The sequence below is a fragment of the Aquarana catesbeiana genome, linkage group LG01, assembly GCF_042186555.1.
Source record: "Aquarana catesbeiana isolate 2022-GZ linkage group LG01, ASM4218655v1, whole genome shotgun sequence".
In the NCBI taxonomy this organism is placed as follows: Eukaryota; Metazoa; Chordata; class Amphibia; order Anura; family Ranidae; genus Aquarana; species Aquarana catesbeiana.
Window position 1 is genome coordinate 810670673 of NC_133324.1, and position 17791 is coordinate 810688463.

At 44.4% G+C, this 17791-nt stretch overlaps 1 protein-coding gene across 2 annotated transcripts in view; it reads right to left on the minus strand.

Moving 5' to 3' along the window:
* Positions 1-16011, minus strand: part of ZDHHC2 (zDHHC palmitoyltransferase 2) — a 167985-nt gene extending 151974 nt beyond the window's left edge. The window contains exon 1 of one of the 2 annotated variants that reach the window (XM_073608151.1): positions 15547-16011. In XM_073608151.1, coding sequence (XP_073464252.1) covers positions 15547-15673 — 127 coding nt within the window. In that variant the 5' untranslated portion in view covers positions 15674-16011. The remainder of the gene's footprint in view (positions 1-15546) is intronic. The other variant, XM_073608141.1, reaches the window with a different exon arrangement.
* Positions 16012-17791: the final 1780 nt, after the last annotated feature.

Genomic DNA, 17791 nt, shown 5'->3' on the forward strand with positions numbered 1-17791 from the left:
GGCGGGGGGGGGGGGGGGGGGGTGTTTTCAGGCTCACTTGCTGGCTGCTGCCTGGCTCACCAGTGCCTATCAATGCTGACCACTAAACTGACCTACTGGAAACATGCACTTACCCCCCTGACACATGCACTGACCTGCCTGACACCTGCACCGACCTACCTGATACCTGAACTGACCTACCTGACACCTGCACTGACCTACCTGATACCTGCACTGACCTACCTGACACATGCACTGACTTACCTGACACATGCACTGACCTTCCTGACACCTGCACTGACCTACCTGACACCTGCACTGACCTACCTGACGCATGCACTGACTTACCTGACACATGCGCTGACCTTCCTGACACCTGCACTGACCTATCTAACTTTTCCGCGTCAGACTTCAGGTGACCTATTGACCCTCTGTAGCTCAGCCTTACCTGTAGTGTGCGGTGTGCCCATCCCATTCGTGACCATTCAGACAGCAGGCTGCACGCACCAGGTAGCCAGACCCAGGTTAGAAGAGCTGCCCTGTGGCCCGCCCATTTACACAGAGCGAGTGCTGGATTTCATAGTGCTCAGCACGGCGCAGTGTCATTCACGCCTCTTGGACCGGCGGCACCCTATGATGGACGTCACACGTCCCACGGTCCCGGCATTGGACCAGTGTGATGTCCATCATAGGCGCTGTAGGGTCCAAGAGGTGGGACTTGTTATGTCACTCACTGGCCGCGCTCGGAGTCGGATCGATCCCCGCTGGCTGTGCTGAGTGAGACAGTCTGTGACTGTCTGACGCTTTGCATACGGCCGCTCAGACTTGGGGCTAACAATACAATTGTGAATGCCCGAAACCCGGGGCTTTTTGGGGGCCCACTCGGGGCTCCGGCCCCCCAGAACCCCCCCTTCCAATGCCACTGCTACCAAGACATGGCTGTCCACCTAAACTGACAATCTGGACAAGGAGAGCATTAATCAGAGATGCAGCCAAGAGGCCCATGGTAACTCTGGAGGAGCTGCAGAAATCCACAACTCAGGTGGGAGAATCTGTCCACAGGACAACTATTAGTTGTGCACTCCACAAATCTGGCCTTTATGGAAGAGTGACAAGAAGAAAGCCATTGTTGAAAGAAATGCATAAGAAGTCCAGTTTGCAGTTTGCGAGAAGCCATGTGGGGGACACAGCAAACATGTGGAAGAAGGTGCTTAGGTCAGATGAGACCAAAATTTTACTTTTTTGGCCTAAAAGCAAAACGCTATGTGTGGCGGAAAACTTACACTGCACATCACCTTGTACACACCATCCCCACCGTGAAACATGGTGGTGGCAGCATCGTGTTGTGGGGATGCCTTTCTTCAGCAGGGACAGATAAGCAGAGTTGATGGGAAGATGGATGGAGCCAAATACAGGGCAATCTTAGAAGAAAACCTGTTAGAGTCTGCAAAAGACTTGAGACTGGGGTAGAGGTTCACCTTCCAGCAGGACAAAAACCCCAAACATACAGCCAGAGCTACAATGGAATGGTTTAGATCAAAGCATATCCATGTGTTAGAATGGCCCCGTCAAAGTCCAGACCTAAATCCAATTGAGAATCTGTGGCAAGACTTGAAAATTGCCGTTCACAGACGCTCTCCATCCAATCTGACAGAACTTGAGCTATTTTGCAAATAGGAATGACACAAATGTAATTCTCTAGATGTACAAAGCTGGTAGAGACATACCCAAAAAGACTTGCAGCTGTAATTGCAGCGAAAGATCGTTCTACAAAGTATTGACTCAGGGGGGCTGAATACAAATGCACCCCACACTTTTCAGATATTTATTTGTAAAGAAAATGTAAAACCATTTATCATTTTCCTTCCACTTCACAATTATGTGCCACTTTGTGTTGGTCTATCACATAAAATACGTTTATGTTTTTGGCTGTAACATGACAAAATGTGGAAAATTTCAAGGGGTATGAATACTTTTTCAAGGCACTGTATATCTTTTGGTCCTTAATGCTCCTCTCAGTATATGCTTTAGTATTTTAAGTATGTATTAACTGCAGTGTCTGTAAGCCCACTTGTCATGCCAGTTTTTTACTGCAGATGAGACATTTGTGACCCTGCGTCCTTATTGATGTTATCCAGCAGTAGATCATCCGGCGTTTGCAGCAATGCGAGAGCTGTGCCCCCAGCAGATCAGACAGGGATTGATCCCAATGTGCCACAAGATGCTGCAGCAAACGAAACGTGAGGACATTTTAATAATTACCGTCCAAAGATTCCTTCACTGCTAATGCAAGTATTCATAAGGACACACCCGGTACAGCACTGATACATTTTTCCATTATATTTTGCAAGTGAGCAATGAGAAAATTGTTGGCTAGACCAATCTGTACATTGTGCAAATCGTAAATCAAACCATCAGTTTATATTGTACGAACGCACACATTTGTAGGAAATAAAAGCCTTTTAAGGTACCAACACTGAACTCCACTCTGTGGCCACATGGGTCAAACAATTAATTACACATCCCTATAGCCAGTGGAGATTAACAGAAAACATCTCTGAAATAATATTTACATTTCTCCACTATGACACCTTGGGGTTGATTTACTAATGGCAAATAGACTGTGCACTTTGCAAGTGCAGTTGCTCCAGAGCTTAGTAAAGGAGCAGAAGCTCTGTTGACTTCCATCATCCAATTATGTGCAAGCACAAATGCTGTTTTTTTTATTTTTCTGGCACTTGATTGGGTATTCTTTGCAAAGTGGAGCTTTACATCATTTACTAAATTTTGGAGCAATTGCACTTGCAGAGTGCAACTGCATTTTGCAAAGTGCACAGTCTATTTGGCTTTAGCAAATCAACCCCACTGAGTCTTTCTTTCGAATACTCAGATTATGATCACCTATCCCTAATATATAGATGTATTTAGCAACTGAACACCCTAAAAAAATACATTGATGAGATTGTTCTGCATTTTTAGGCTCATTCACTCCATTGTGCTGCAGTAACGTGTGCGCTATGCACACGTTGGTGCAATATAGTACCATTCATTCTGAATGAACCTATCCAAAGGACGCGCATCGCATCACACCACAACCCAAGGTAAACTGCCATTTGAGATTTTATACTATAGTATTTATTACAAATGTATTCAAAGAAAGGGGCTTCCCTATTGTAATGCATGTTAATGCTCATTCGCTAACACAACGCAACAGTGTGAACTGGGCTTCAAGAGGGAAGGAAGTTCTGCCAACATATTCTTGAAGCCAGTCATGGCATACAAATATATAAACGCTGTAAAAATGATTCAGGGTATCAATGAATTCAGAGTAAAGCTAGGAGCAAATGAAAAACTGAATATAAAAATCCTGTTTTCAGTCAATCTAAAAGATATCCAATTTGACAACATTAATATGGCATTGGGGGTTATTTACTAAAGGCAAATCCACTCTGCACTTCAAGTGCACTGCAAGTGCATTTGAAATTGCACTGAAAGTGCACTTGAAAGTGCAGTCGCTGTAGATCTGAGGGGAAGATCTGCTGATTTTATCATCCAATCATGTGCAAGCTAAAATGATATTTTTTATTTTCCTTGCATGTCCCCCTCAGATCTACAGCGACTGCACTTCCAAGTGCACTTGTAGTGCAATGTGCATTTGCCTTTAGTAAATACCCCCCTTTGTTAGTGCATAATCAAGTCTTCTAAAACCCCCCAAAAGCATAATGGCATTTTATTTTATTTTTTTTTAAGTCGATAAGGTCCAGCTAGCAGGCCATGACAAATACTCTGACCTATTTATCTAAATGCAGTTATTTTTGTAGCATGTCCAATATTCTGCCACTTCAGTGTCTCTCAAGACACAGTATGAAGCCAGAACACCAGCTGTGGAAAAAACATCCCCTGAAAGCTCTAAAGTGCTTCATCAATGCTTAGGTGTCATCACGCCTACTAGCAATGCTTTTTTTTCTTTACTGCTTAGTTACAAATACATTTAGCAAATATGATGAATACTTTAAAGAGTAACTCCACTTTTGTTAAGAAAAAACATTCCCCGCTGGGTGATTTATGTACATTGCAGGGATTATAACAACTTTTGCATATTTCCTACCATTTGTTATTCTGAAGAAATAACTGTTTGTTTGTCTGTATCCATGTGGAAAGTGAATCTGCATGGGAGTGGTTTAATAATTATCAATCTGCTGCTGCACCTGCAGGGCTCTAATGAGGAGAGGCCACAGGGCCTGCATCCCTTCAGATTTGATTTTCCTTTGGGGGTAACTCACTAAAAATGACATTTTTGTTGCAGGGGATGCCAGATATCTGATCTGTATCTTAGTGCAGACTTCTGGGAAAATCATTGTGCCAATCACGCAGGAAATTATGTTTCTGGGGGGTGTACTTTACACACATTCTGTGTAATGAACACCTCCACGTAGTCATATTGCATTGCATTTTACAGAAAATTACAGAGCTGCAGATTGAAAAGGAAAGATCATTTTTAATAACATTCAATAACAATATGACTTGTGTCGCAATTATGTCTGCTATATTATTTTTTTTTTTTATATTTTTTTCCCACAAATATGGAATTACCCTTTAAGGCAGGGGTAGGCAACTTGGGGCCCTCCAGCTGTCGTGGAACTACATTTCCCATGAGGCATTGCAAGGCTGGCAGCCACAATTACTCCCAGGGGCGTGATGGGACTTGTAGTTCTGCAACAGCTGGAGGGCCCCGGGTTGCCTACCCCTGCTTTAGGGGTTTTATTTTTCCAAACTATGTAATGTATGATGATATTTTGGCGTGCTTGCATGTTTTTTACTCTGCATTTTGCTGCTTTTGTCGCTTGTTTCTTCACACGGCGAAATGTGTGTTTGCTCCTGCGTTTGGTGTGCCCTTAACAAATCATGGCACTGAAAGTGCTACGAGTTCATTTTAGGTGTATAAAGGCCATAAGCTCTACAATCTGATTGTATAATATCCTTTAAATTTACCAAAAATATATAATAGGGAGACACACCATTGTGTCCAATCAGGTAGGCTCTTGCACTACATAGTTGATAGTCGATCTAAAGGAATTTGTACAACAAGATTGGTTAATGTATGGTGAGCTTACATGACTTACAAGACACACTTCTCCTGTTTTCAATACTACAGCTCATCTCTATATAGGCTGTGATTGCTCAGCTCCTGCACACTCTGCCAAATGAGTTATCTATGCAATCTATACAAGATAGAAAAATAAAATTGATGGCTTTATATTTAGTGAGAATGGTGATCACTGATTGCATTGTGAACGCATGTACCTGTGGAGGTGTGGAAGAAGGGGAGAGGTGCAGGGAGCTTTTGGTTGTTTTAATTTTGCCAAAGCTCCTAAACTCAACTCCATAAAGTACACATAGGCTTTTAGCAGAGTTTAGGAGCTGCTGCTGCTGTTAGTTGAACCTCCCTCAACCTCCCTCTCCTGAATGTAGAAGAATCGCGTACAGGATAGGAATGTTTTGACCTGTGTGTTTTGCGTTTTCCCGCGGCTGCAATAAATGACCGCCAAGTGTACAAGCCAAATTCAGGATGGCTAATGTAGCAGCGGGAAACTCAGGCTAAGCTAAGGCCTGGTCTAGGACAAATAGAAAGCTTTTTCGTTTCTGCAATGAGGTACATTAATGGTATATTGGTACACAGGGAAGTTGGAATAATCGTTAAAAAAAATCTCGATTCAACCCCCCTAACGATCTTAATCCGGCATTTTTACAATTCTATGTAACAAGTGCAGAGCTGTTCTCTGTTTAGAGTTGTCCAAAAAAAAAGCTGGCAAATGTTTATCAACATTACTCAGCGCTGAGAGAATTATACCTATAAACCTTAATTCGTTTAGTTGTGGCAGCGCACAACTACGTTTATTTTTCTGTTTATTTCAACTATAAACAATGTATCTTTTGGTTCTTAGATCAAAGGCATGAACTTCAGTCTGTAAATGAGGTCAGTTTAACCACTTAAAGACTAAGCCTTTTTCTGACACTTTCAAGTTAAAATCTGTATTTTTTACTAGAAAATTACTTAGAACCCCTAAATATTATATATATATTTTTAGCAGACCCTAGAGAATAAAATGATGGTTGTTGCAATATTTTATGTCACACTGTATTTGCGCAGCGGTCTTTCAAATGCAATTTTTTGGGAAAAAATACACTTCAATGAATTGAAAAAAAAAAAAAATAGACAGTAAAGTTAGCCCAATTTTTTTATATAATGTGAAAGATGATGTTACACTGCGAGCATCGTGAGAGAATTGTGATCTCTTTATTCTAAGCACAACAATTGTGATTCTCATTTTAGCCAGAATAGTGCTGCACTACCCTGCCCTAAACTCCAATTGAGGGATAATGGATAGTAAGCTAATGATCGAGGAGGATGGCTTAGAAAAAGTCTAACAAGGTCTGTAATTGAGGGGAAGAGGCCAGAGGAAATCAGCTCATCTCTGCTAATTTACATCAAAAATTCACACTCAGCACAGAAAAAGCACATTCAATGATGACCTGCAAAGTATAGTGACACACAGTAACTAGAGTTCACATTTAATTAGCTTAATCGATGAATGGCTTTCAGTGGTTCTATCAGGATGATGGCTGCAGCTGCATTCTGGTACCATTTTTTAGAGCCAGCGCTGCTCTTTATTGTAAAAGTGATCAAGCGGCTATACAACCACCCAATCACTTTTACAGGAGGTCCCTCACCTCACCCGCTGCCCTTCCTGTGCCCTCCTGTTCCACCGAGAAGCCTGGGACTGATGTGGGTGGTTGAGTCAGCTTACCATAGAGATGAAGAAGGAACTTCCATTCACCAATCATCTCTATGGTGTAAGAGACCAGAAGCAACTAGGAATTTGTCACTTTCGGTTATGGTTTGTTGTTTACAAGCTTGTAAGCACCTGATCAAATTTATCTCAGTTTGTTCGGAAAATGCTTTTCAGGACAGGGAGAGATCTGGGGGTTTAACAGACTCCACATGTCGCAGTAAAGAGTACCTGTCACTAGCAATACAGTTGATAAAACATTTTTGAGAGTTAATCAAAAAATAAAGAGATAGTGTAAAAAAAAATTAAATGATAACAAAATAAGATAAGAAATTTAAAGAGCCCCTGTGCCCGTTGTGCAAATGTGAACGCATACGTAGGTCCTGCACACATGTGTAGACAGTGATTGCACCTTACATGTGACGTATTGCCACGAACAGCAGAGTGAAAGCAATAATTCTAACACCAGATTTCCTGTTTAACACTAAACTAGTAACCTGTAAAAGTTTTCCCAAAGTAGATTTTAAGGTATGGCAGTTTGTCGCCACTTCATGGATGTGCTCAATTTTAAAGTGTGGTATGTTAGGTATCTATTTACTCGGTGTAACATCATCTTTTATATTTTACCAAATATTATGTATTACATTGTGTTTATGTGCACTCAAATTCATTTATATGTATTTTTTCCTGAAAATTTGTGTTTAACCACTTGCTGACCGCCGCACACACATATACATCGGCAGAATGGCACAGGCAGGCAAATGGGCGTACCTGTATGTCTCTTTAAATTTGCCACCTATCACGCACGCCCGCCACTCTATGTTCGACAGCGGCCCGCAATTGCAATTGAAATCACACTCATTGCTTTGGATTGGGGTAAGTACCTGTTTAGCTGCAGTCTTCTCTTCTCTACAGCCATACAATGTACACAGATCAAAGGTTATTAAGGTTGTAAACAAGGCATTTCCCTGTTCTGCCTAGTGACATGACAGGGATCTACTGCTCCCTGTCATCGGGAGCAGTGATCTCTGTAATGCTGAAAGTAGCCCATCCCCCCTACAGTTAGAACACCTTCCTAGGACACACTTAACCCCTTGATCACCCCTTAATGTTTAACCCTTCCCTGCCAGTGTCATTTATACAGTAATCAGTGGCTATTTGTAGCTCTGATCGCTGTATAAATGACAATGGTCCCAAAATAGTGTCAAAAGTGTCCAATCTGTCCGCCATAATGTCGCAGTCCCGATAAAAATCACAGATCGCCGCCATTACTAGCAAAAAAAAAAATTAATAATAAAAATGCCATAAATCTATCCCCTATTTTGTAGACGCTATAACGTTTGTGCAAACCAATCAATATAAACTTATTGAGATTTTTTTTTACCAAAAATATGTAGAAGAATACATATCGGCCTAAACTATGGAAGAAATTTGTTTTTTTATATATTTTTGGGGGATATTTGTTATAGCAAAAAGTAAAAAAAAATGCTTTTTTTTTCAAAATTGTTGCTCTTTTTTTGCTTATAGCGCAAAAAAAAAAAACAGCAGAGGTGATCAAATACCATCAAAAGAAAGCTCTATTTGTGGAAAAAAAAAGGACGTCAATTATGTTGGGTGCAACGTCGCACGACCACGCAATTGTCCGCTAAAGCGACGCAGTGCCGAATCGCAAAAAATGCTCTGGTCAGGAAGGGGGTAAATCCTTCCGGGGCTGAAGTGGTTAAGATACCGCTGTTCAAATATTGTGTGACATAAACAATTGCATTACCCAACATTTTCTCCAGGGCCTTTGCTTTCAGAAATTAAAAATGTTTTGGGGTTCTACATATTTATCTAATTAAAAAAATGCAGATTTTTACATGTACTGTATATGAGAAGTGTCAGAATTGGCTTGGGCAACAAGTGATTAAAGAATTACAAGCCATGAAGAAAACCTTCCACAACTCTACAAATGCTGTATATTTTCAGTGTATGGAAAGGCAACATTTTTCTAGTTTTGGACAGAGCAGATAAGGATTAGACTCGTAAGTACTGTACTGCTAGAAAACAATCCAATATATCTGACACTATACCCATACCCAGTAGTGTAATTAGGTTTTGTGCTGCCCTAGGCCTGACTAAACTTGTGCACCCCCTAATTTAAATATGACCACCCCTTCCTGTCAAGGCCACACCCCTTTCTGTTTAAGACCCGCCCTGAAATTTTCGAGTGGGGACACTAGTTCTGTGGGCCTGGGGGGGGGGGTGGATTCCCTATGAGATTTCCTCTCACTTCCTGTTTGGCTATGGGGCAGGAGGTGAAGGGAGATCTCTGCAATGGGAAAGGGATGGCAAAAAATAAACTGACAGGGGCTATAACCCTCCCTTAGTCTATCCAAAATGAAAAAAAAAAGTGTTGCCTATAGTTCTGCTTTAACCACTTAAGGACCAGCCTCGTTTTGGATTTTAGGTGTTTACATGTTTAAAACAGGTTTTTTTATATATTGTTTTTTTCTAACACCCTAGAGAATAAAATGGCAGTCAATGCATTACTTTTTTTTGCACCGTATTTGCACAGCGGTCTTATAAGTGCACTTTTTTTGGAAAAAAATTCACTTTTTTGAATAAAAAAATAAGACAACAGTAAAGTTAGCCCAATTTTTTTTTTATATTGTGAAATATAATGTTACGCCAAGTAAATTGATACCCAACATGTCATGCTTCAAAATTGCCCCCGCTCATGGAATGGCGTCAAACTTTTACCCTCAAAAATTTCTATAGGCGACGTTTAAAAAATTCTACAAGTTGCATGTTTTGCGTTACAGAGGAGGTCTAGGACTAGAATTATTGCTCTTGCTCTACCGGTCACGGCGATACCTCACATGTGTGGTTTGAAAGTCGTTTTCATATGCGGGCGCTACTCACGTATGCGTTCGCTTCTGCGCGCGAGCTCGTCGGGACAGGGTTTTTTTTTTTTATTATTATTTATTTTACATTATTTTGTTTATTTTTACACTGTTTTAAAAAAAAAGATTGTGTTACTTTTATTCCTATTACAAGGAATGTAAACATCCCTTGTAATAGAAAAAAGCATGACAGGACCTCTTAAATATGAGATCTGGGGTCAAAAAGACCTCAGATCTCATATTTACACAAAAATGCAATAAAAAAAAAAATGACATTGAAAAAAATGTGCCTTTAAGAGGCGTTTTGACGTCGCTTCTGCCCAGCAGTGTCATGGAGATGAGTGGGCGCCATCTTAGCCTCACTCGTCTCCAGGCACAGAAGGGAGACAGACGCGATCGCCTCTGCCGCTATCGACAGCTCCGGTAAGCGGCGGAGGGCACTGGATCGCGGTGGAGGGGGCCCCTCTCCCGCCACCGATAAAAGTGATCTCACTGCAAATCCGCCGCAGGGACCACTTTTATCTGAAAGCCGACCGCCACACAAAAACGGGGATACTGGGGTTATGGCAGCTAGCTGCTGCCATAACAACGATATCCGCCGCCAAACTTTGGATGTACATCGCCGTGCGGTGGTCGGCAAGTGGTTAAGCACAAATTTCTGATAATTTTATGGAGAGGACTAAGAAGATATAACCATGCCAATGGTGCAGCAGAAAACATATAGCACAGTGTGGAAGGTTTATGGTCCAGGATGAGAGGACAGTCAAAATTAGAAGCGGCGCAACCCCCCCCCCACAGTTGCGGAATGCCGGCCGCCTCATACCAGAAGCAGTGCGGCCGATTTACGGAGGCGCTAGGCTAATTTGCCTCTCAGCCCAGTCCGCCCCATAAGACTGGCGTTACACTAACAGTGTAGCGCAAGCCGGCGGGGGCTCTTTCCATGCTGCCCCCCTGCAAAGTGCTGCCCTAGGCCAGGATACAGCGTTGCCCATACGCCCAATTCTGGGGTGCTCAGCGTATGCTGACACCAAGTTATAGCTCAATAATAAGAAACAGACAGCATGCCAGCCATGTACCTCCAAAATCTCAAGTGAATGGGGTCACAACACATCGCCTCGCTACAGCGAGCAATACACGCGGTTGTGGTATGGTAGGTCAGCATTTTGACCTCATCATCTGTTAAATGCCCGCTGAAAAGCGATCCACCAGAGATCGCTTTTTACGGAGGCACAAATAACAGCCACACGTGTGAACAAGCACTTTAAGCTAGTGGATTGGGGAGTTTGTCATTTATTGTTGACAGATAGAAAATAAATAACCTGGTGGTAGTTTTAACCCTTCCTTACTCTATCAAACACAAAAAAAAAGGTTGGGGCTTTATATATACAATAAAAAAGAAAACAAAGAAGGTTCCATGTATAGAGTGATGACAATGTTATTGCTGCTACTCTTTAAGGTTCTGTTCACAACTAAGTAAAATGAAGCAGTTGTGTGTATTTGCGTGTTTCCATGTATTGCGTTTAAGGCAGCTCCTTAATTTCAATAGGTTGCCCTATGCACAAAAAAAGTGCCTGTTACTATGCGTTGTGGCCCACATTCCCGCATGTTTTCGCAAGATGCATGGGGGTGCTGCGCATTCCCGCCACGTAAAAGTGTGAACATAGTCTTCTGCTGGTTACATGTGTCAATTTTTTGTCTATCTATATGGTTGAAAAATGCCCAAAAACTTTGTTTTTGGGCATTTGGGCACTTTTTTCACAGAGCGGTCCCAATGGACATTATTGTACGGTTCGTGTTTTCAGACTGCCGTTCATCAAACTATTGCTATGGCTTTTGAAACAAAAAAAAATGTAAAGAAAATAGACTTATTTATAAGCACACTGAGGCCGGTCCACACCTGAATCGCACAGGAAGACAGACCTCTTCCTGTGTCATTCAGTGCAGTGCGATTTCTAGCTCTTCCTGGTGACAACGTTCTGCAGGCTTCTACAGCCTCTGTAGGGTTGTCACCATATTGCCCACACTCCCTATTTATTTTAATCCTCTGCAATAAAATGCAGTAAAGAAGAAAACAGACATATTGTATTTTTCAAAATGCACTGCTCTGCAGTTGTGAGATTATAGGGGAGTTGTAGAAATACAATTTAGTGCGTTATATTAAAATGCAACAGTATAAATGAGCCCTGAAGCTTACAGAATTTTTGCTATACCTGACACCCCAACACAAATTCATGTAACGTGTATGTAAACCCTCACATATACCCAGTGAAGTGACTATCCTCAGGTGATACACAGAGATGAAACAAATCCTCCGACATAAGTTGTACCTGTTTATCTGTAGTCTTCTCTTTTTTAAAGCCATCCAAAGCACACAGATCAAAGGCTATTTGTCAACCCCCAGAAGGCAGGAGTAGGGATCTGACCCCACACACAGCACAGCATAATAAGGAGAGCTGAGTGTAAACTGAGACCTGAGTGGAGGGAATAAACACAACCCTCCTCTACACAGTCTCCTAGGGCTGTGGCTTCCAAACTGCACCCTGGGGGCCAGATCCGACCTGTTGCTTGCTTGCTTGCTTTTTTTTTTACCCACTGATACCAACAATGGGGCATAATTCCCCCAACTGACACCAATGAAGGGGCACAATTTCTCCCAATGACAGCAACAATGGGGCTCATTGACACCAATGATGGGGCACAATTCTTTCCAATGACACCAACAATAGGGTATAATTCCTCCCACTGACACCAACAATTGGACTCTATTCCTCCCACTGACACCAAAGATGGGGCATTGTTTACCTCCACTGAATTCAGGACATTTTCTATTACCAGTGGCCAAAGTCCAGCCCCCCCCCCCCCCCCCCCCCACCTTAAGTCTGAAGGAGAGTAAACTGACTCTATGTTTATAAAGTTTTGAGACCCTTGTCATAGAGAAACATGGACAGCTGAAGCTGTCAATCACCTGCTGTGTGAGGGTGGTGCCATCTACCAGCATTGTCTAGTGACCACATATCTATCCTATCAGATGTGAATCATACAGATAGTTTAAGGGAAGAGAGAACACGGAAATCACACTCAGTGCTTTGGATTGGGGTAAGTACCTGTTTATCTGCAGTCTTCTCGTCTCTACAGCCATTCAATGTACACAGATCAAAGGTTATTTCTCAACTCCAGAAGGCAGGGAGCAGGGATCTGATGTCACACACAGCTCAGCATAGTAAGGAGAGGCCAGTGTAATCTGAGACCTGAGTGAAAGGAATGGACCCTCCACCTACACAGTCTCATAGGGCCCGGGGGCCAGATCCGACCCTTTCCTTGCTTTGATCTGGCCCTTGGGGCAATATTTTCATCCACTGATACCAACAGTTGGGCATCATTCCCCCCACCTGACAACAATGAAGGGGCACAATTCCTCCCAGTGACAGCAACAATGGGGCTTATTGACACTAATAATGGGGCACACTTCCTTTCAATTACACCAACAATAGCGTACAATTCTTCCCACTGACACCAATTGACCTTTTCTACTTCCAGTGGCCAGGGTCCAGCCCCCCTTAAGTCTGAAGGAGAGAAAACAGACACTATGTTTAGAAAGTTTGGAGACCCCTGTCAAGGGGCTGTCAATCACCCGCTGTGTGCGGACAGCATTGTCTGGTGACCACATACAGTATCTATCCTATTAGAAGTGACTCATACAGATAGCAGAGGGAAGAAAGATCACAGAGAAATCACACTTTGGATTGGGGGCAAGTACACACTATAGAGGAATGTGCTTTGTTCATTTTTCATTTTGGAGGTTTACAATCATTTTAAAGAGGAACAGCAGTCTGCTCACATAATTTGTAATAAAAACATCTTTGCCATTCTGAAGCTTCCCTCCAAACACTTTGCATATTATTTCACATATACTGTGATTCTGTACTTGCCAAATATGCTGCAGAAACCTCCCTCCACTGAGTCTGGCTGCAAACATTTTAATTGTGGGCAGCTGAAGCTGCTGTTCACTTCCTTTGTTTACAAAGATGCACACCTCCAGCTCTGCAACTCTCATTGGCCCTCTTATGACTCACCCCCCCCTCCCTTCCTTGCAAACTCTCACAAAAGTCAGAGAGAAAGCCGTGTATGATGTCTATGCACACTATGTATCATTTTCTTTAATGCTCCTTCATACTACACAGACAAGTATACCATACCTATTCAGCATAAAATATCCAATGGCTTCCTATAAAACACATGGATAGTTTCCAGACATCAGGGAAGGTACATTTGTCATTCACATAGGAAGGAGATCTCCCCACATACTGCCAATACATTCATTATAATACAAGAAAAGTGCACACTGCGAGGTGCCGGGGAATGAATGGATCCTGCAGGATGGACATTTCTTCCGCTCTTTCAGAATGAAATGTTTGGATACAATTACTATATAGTATGAAATCCAGACACTAAAAGACTTCAAATACTCTATGTACTTCCCTAATGATGTATTCATTTCTCTTCTACTACAGACTGTCATCCCAGCACCACCAATGTCTGACACTGTCCACTAGTCACACAGCAACACCTTGTGTCCTATTATTATATTCATAATATTATTCTAAACATGGGACACAACATACATGCTACACAGAACACGGGATACATAGAGGAGACAGATGATAGAAATGTCCACATTCAGCTGGGGGGACAGATAACATGATAGATGGGTGACAGCTGACCATGATACGCAGGTAATAACTGATCAGGGTACACAGGGGACAGATGATATACAGATAGCCAATCATGGTGTACAGGGGACAGATGATATACAGATAGCCAATCATAGTGTACAGGTGACAGCTGATCATGGTACAAAGATGACAGCTGATCAGGGTACACAGGTGACAGATGATATACAGATGACAGCTGATCATGGTGTACAGGTGACAGCTGATCACGGTACACAGGTGACAGATGATATACAGATAGCCGATCATGGTGTACCCAGGTGACAGCCGATCATGATACACAGGTGACAGCTGATTGCGGTACACAGGTTACAGCTGATCATGGTACAAAGATGACAACTGATCACACACAGGTGACAGATGATATACAGATAGCCATCAGGGTACACAGGGGACAGATGATATACAGATAGCCAATCATGGTGTACAGGGGACAGATGATATACAGATAGCCAATCATAGTGTACAGGTGACAGCTGATCATGGTACAAAGATGACAGCTGATCAGGGTACACAGGTGACAGATGATATACAGATGACAGCTGATCATGGTGTACAGGTGACAGCTGATCACGGTACACAGGTGACAGATGATATACAGATAGCCGATCATGGTGTACCCAGGTGACAGCCGATCATGATACACAGGTGACAGCTGATTGCGGTACACAGGTTACAGCTGATCATGGTACAAAGATGACAACTGATCACACACAGGTGACAGATGATATACAGATAGCCATCAGGGTACACAGGGGACAGATGATATACAGATAGCCAATCATAGTGTACAGGTGACAGCTGATCACAGTACAAAGGTGACAGCCGATCAGGGTACACAGGTGACAGATGATATACAGATGACAGCCGATCATGGTGTACACAGGTGACAGCACTTGTACATAATAGCCTGGCCGAGGTGTTGAGTTGTCCTGCAATGATTTGCCTCCATCCAGGAATACAATTTGTATCTATGTGAGGACACCCTGTGTGATGTTTCTCCTATAGATAGTACAGTATAGAGATGTGTGATCTAAGTGAGTGGATCTGATCGCCTCCCATACACGGTACGACTCCAGCCCCAGACTGTGAGCGATGAGTACACGAGAGGCCGGAGTTGTGTGCGGACAGATCGGTGTGTCCCCTCCCCCATGGACTCACCTATACACAGCTGGATGACATAGGCGTAGTAGGACCAGCAGACGATGATGGTGATGAAGAAGACCGGGATCCAGTACAGACACCTCCGGCACCTCCTCTTCACACTGCTCGGGCCTGAGGGCGCCATGATCCGGCCGGCCGGGGCCTCTTCATGGGAGGAGGGGGGCAGAGCTGTCCGCAGTGATATCCCCGGTGATCGGGGAAGGAGCAGTGCGATGTGTTTGTGTCTGTACACCCGAGACTCCGCCCCTCGCCCCGCCCATACACCAGGCTGCAGCAGGCAGTGCACACAATGACAGCTCTGTGTGCCAGGCGGGCACTGCCACCCCTCACCGGTCCAATGACAGTGCCACCTCTGTGATCAGGGCTAACTTCCAACATGCTCACATTCCTACACTCTCAGTACAATGTTGTATTGTATGATAGAACACATCCATCCCTATAGATCCTTCATAGGGATCAGGAATAGGAGAAGTTTACAACCCCTATCCCCTCCCCCCTCTTTCTACTTAGAATTCCATTAAGGTGCAGCCCCCAAACAGGGCTGGTGCAAGGATTTTTGACATCCTAGGTGAAACCTCATTTTGCTGCCTCCCCCCTTGGCTCCACCCCTTACTCCACCCCCTTTGCCCTGCCCATGTATACCCCACCTTTTTAATGAAGCGCCCAATAAATGCAGCCTCACCAGCGCCTATCAATGCAGCCTACCAGCGCCCATTAATGCAGCCTCACCAGCACCCATCAAATGCAGCCTACCAGCGCCCATCAAATGCAGCCTACCAGCACCCATTATTGCAGCCTCACCAGCGCTCATAAATGCAGTCTCACCAGCGCCCATCAAATGCAGCCTAACAGCGCCCATCAAATGCAGCCTACCAGCACCCATTAATGCAGCCTCACCAGCGCCCATCAATGCAGCCTACCAGCGCCCATCAAATGCAGCCTACCAGCGCCCATCAATTCAGCCTCACCAGCGCCCATCAGTGCAGCCTAACAGTGCCCATTAATGCAGCCTCACCAGCGCCCATCAATGCAGCCTACCAGCGCACATTAATGCAGCCTCACCAGCGCCCATCAATGCAGCCTACCAGCGCACATTAATGCAGCCTCACCAGCGCCCATCAATGCAGCCTACCAGCGCCCATCAAATGCATCCTACCAGCACCCATCAATGCAGCCTCGCCAGCGCCCATCAATGCAGCCTCACCAGCGCCCATCAAATGCAGCCTACCAGCACCCATTAATGCAGCCTCACCAGCGCCCATCAAATGCAGCCTACCAGCACCCATCAAATGCAGCCTACCAGCGCCCATTAATGCAGCCTCACCAGCACCCATCAAATGCAGCCTACCAGCACCCATCAAATGCAGCCTACCAGCACCCATTATTGCAGCCTCACCAGCGCCCATAAATGCAGTCTCACCAGCGCCCATCAAATGCAGCCTAACAGCGCCCATCAAATGCAGCCTAACAGCGCCCATCAAATGCAGCCTACCAGCACCCATTAATGCAGCCTCACCAGCACCCATCAATGCAGCCTACCAGCGCCCATCAAATGCAGCCTACCAGCGCCCATCAATGCAGCCTCACCAGCGCCCATCAGTGCAGCCTAACAGTGCCCATTAATGCAGCCTCACCAGCGCCCATCAATGCAGCCTACCAGCGCACATTAATGCAGCCTCACCAGCGCCCATCAATGCAGCCTACCAGCGCCCATCAAATGCAGCCTACCAGCACCCATCAATGCAGCCTCGCCAGCGCCCATCAATGCAGCCCCACCATCGCCCATCAATGCAGCCTACCAGCGCCCATTAATGCAGCCTCCCCAGCGCCCATCAATGCAGCCTCACCAGCGCCCATCAATGCAGCCTCGCCAGCGCCCATCAATGCAGCCTACCAGTGCCCATCAATGAATATTTTCTTGCTTCCATTCATTCAGGAGTCGGGTCACAGACACAGTCCTCCCCCGCCACTGCGCCTCTGACACTATGTGAGAACGGAGCAGCGGCTGCCTGCTGATGCTGAGACTTAGTTGCTTGCTGCAGAGAGAAGAGAGTAGGAACACTACTGGTTGGGCACCCTAGGCAGCAGTGCGCCCTAGGCGGCTGCCTAGTTTGCCTAGTGGTAGCACTGGCCCTGCCCCCAGCTTGCACCTGATTTACATACCAGACACAGAAAACTACATGGGTGCTCACACTGAGGAAGGAGGGTGCCCACTGGGCACTCCCCCCCTGACCACTGCACC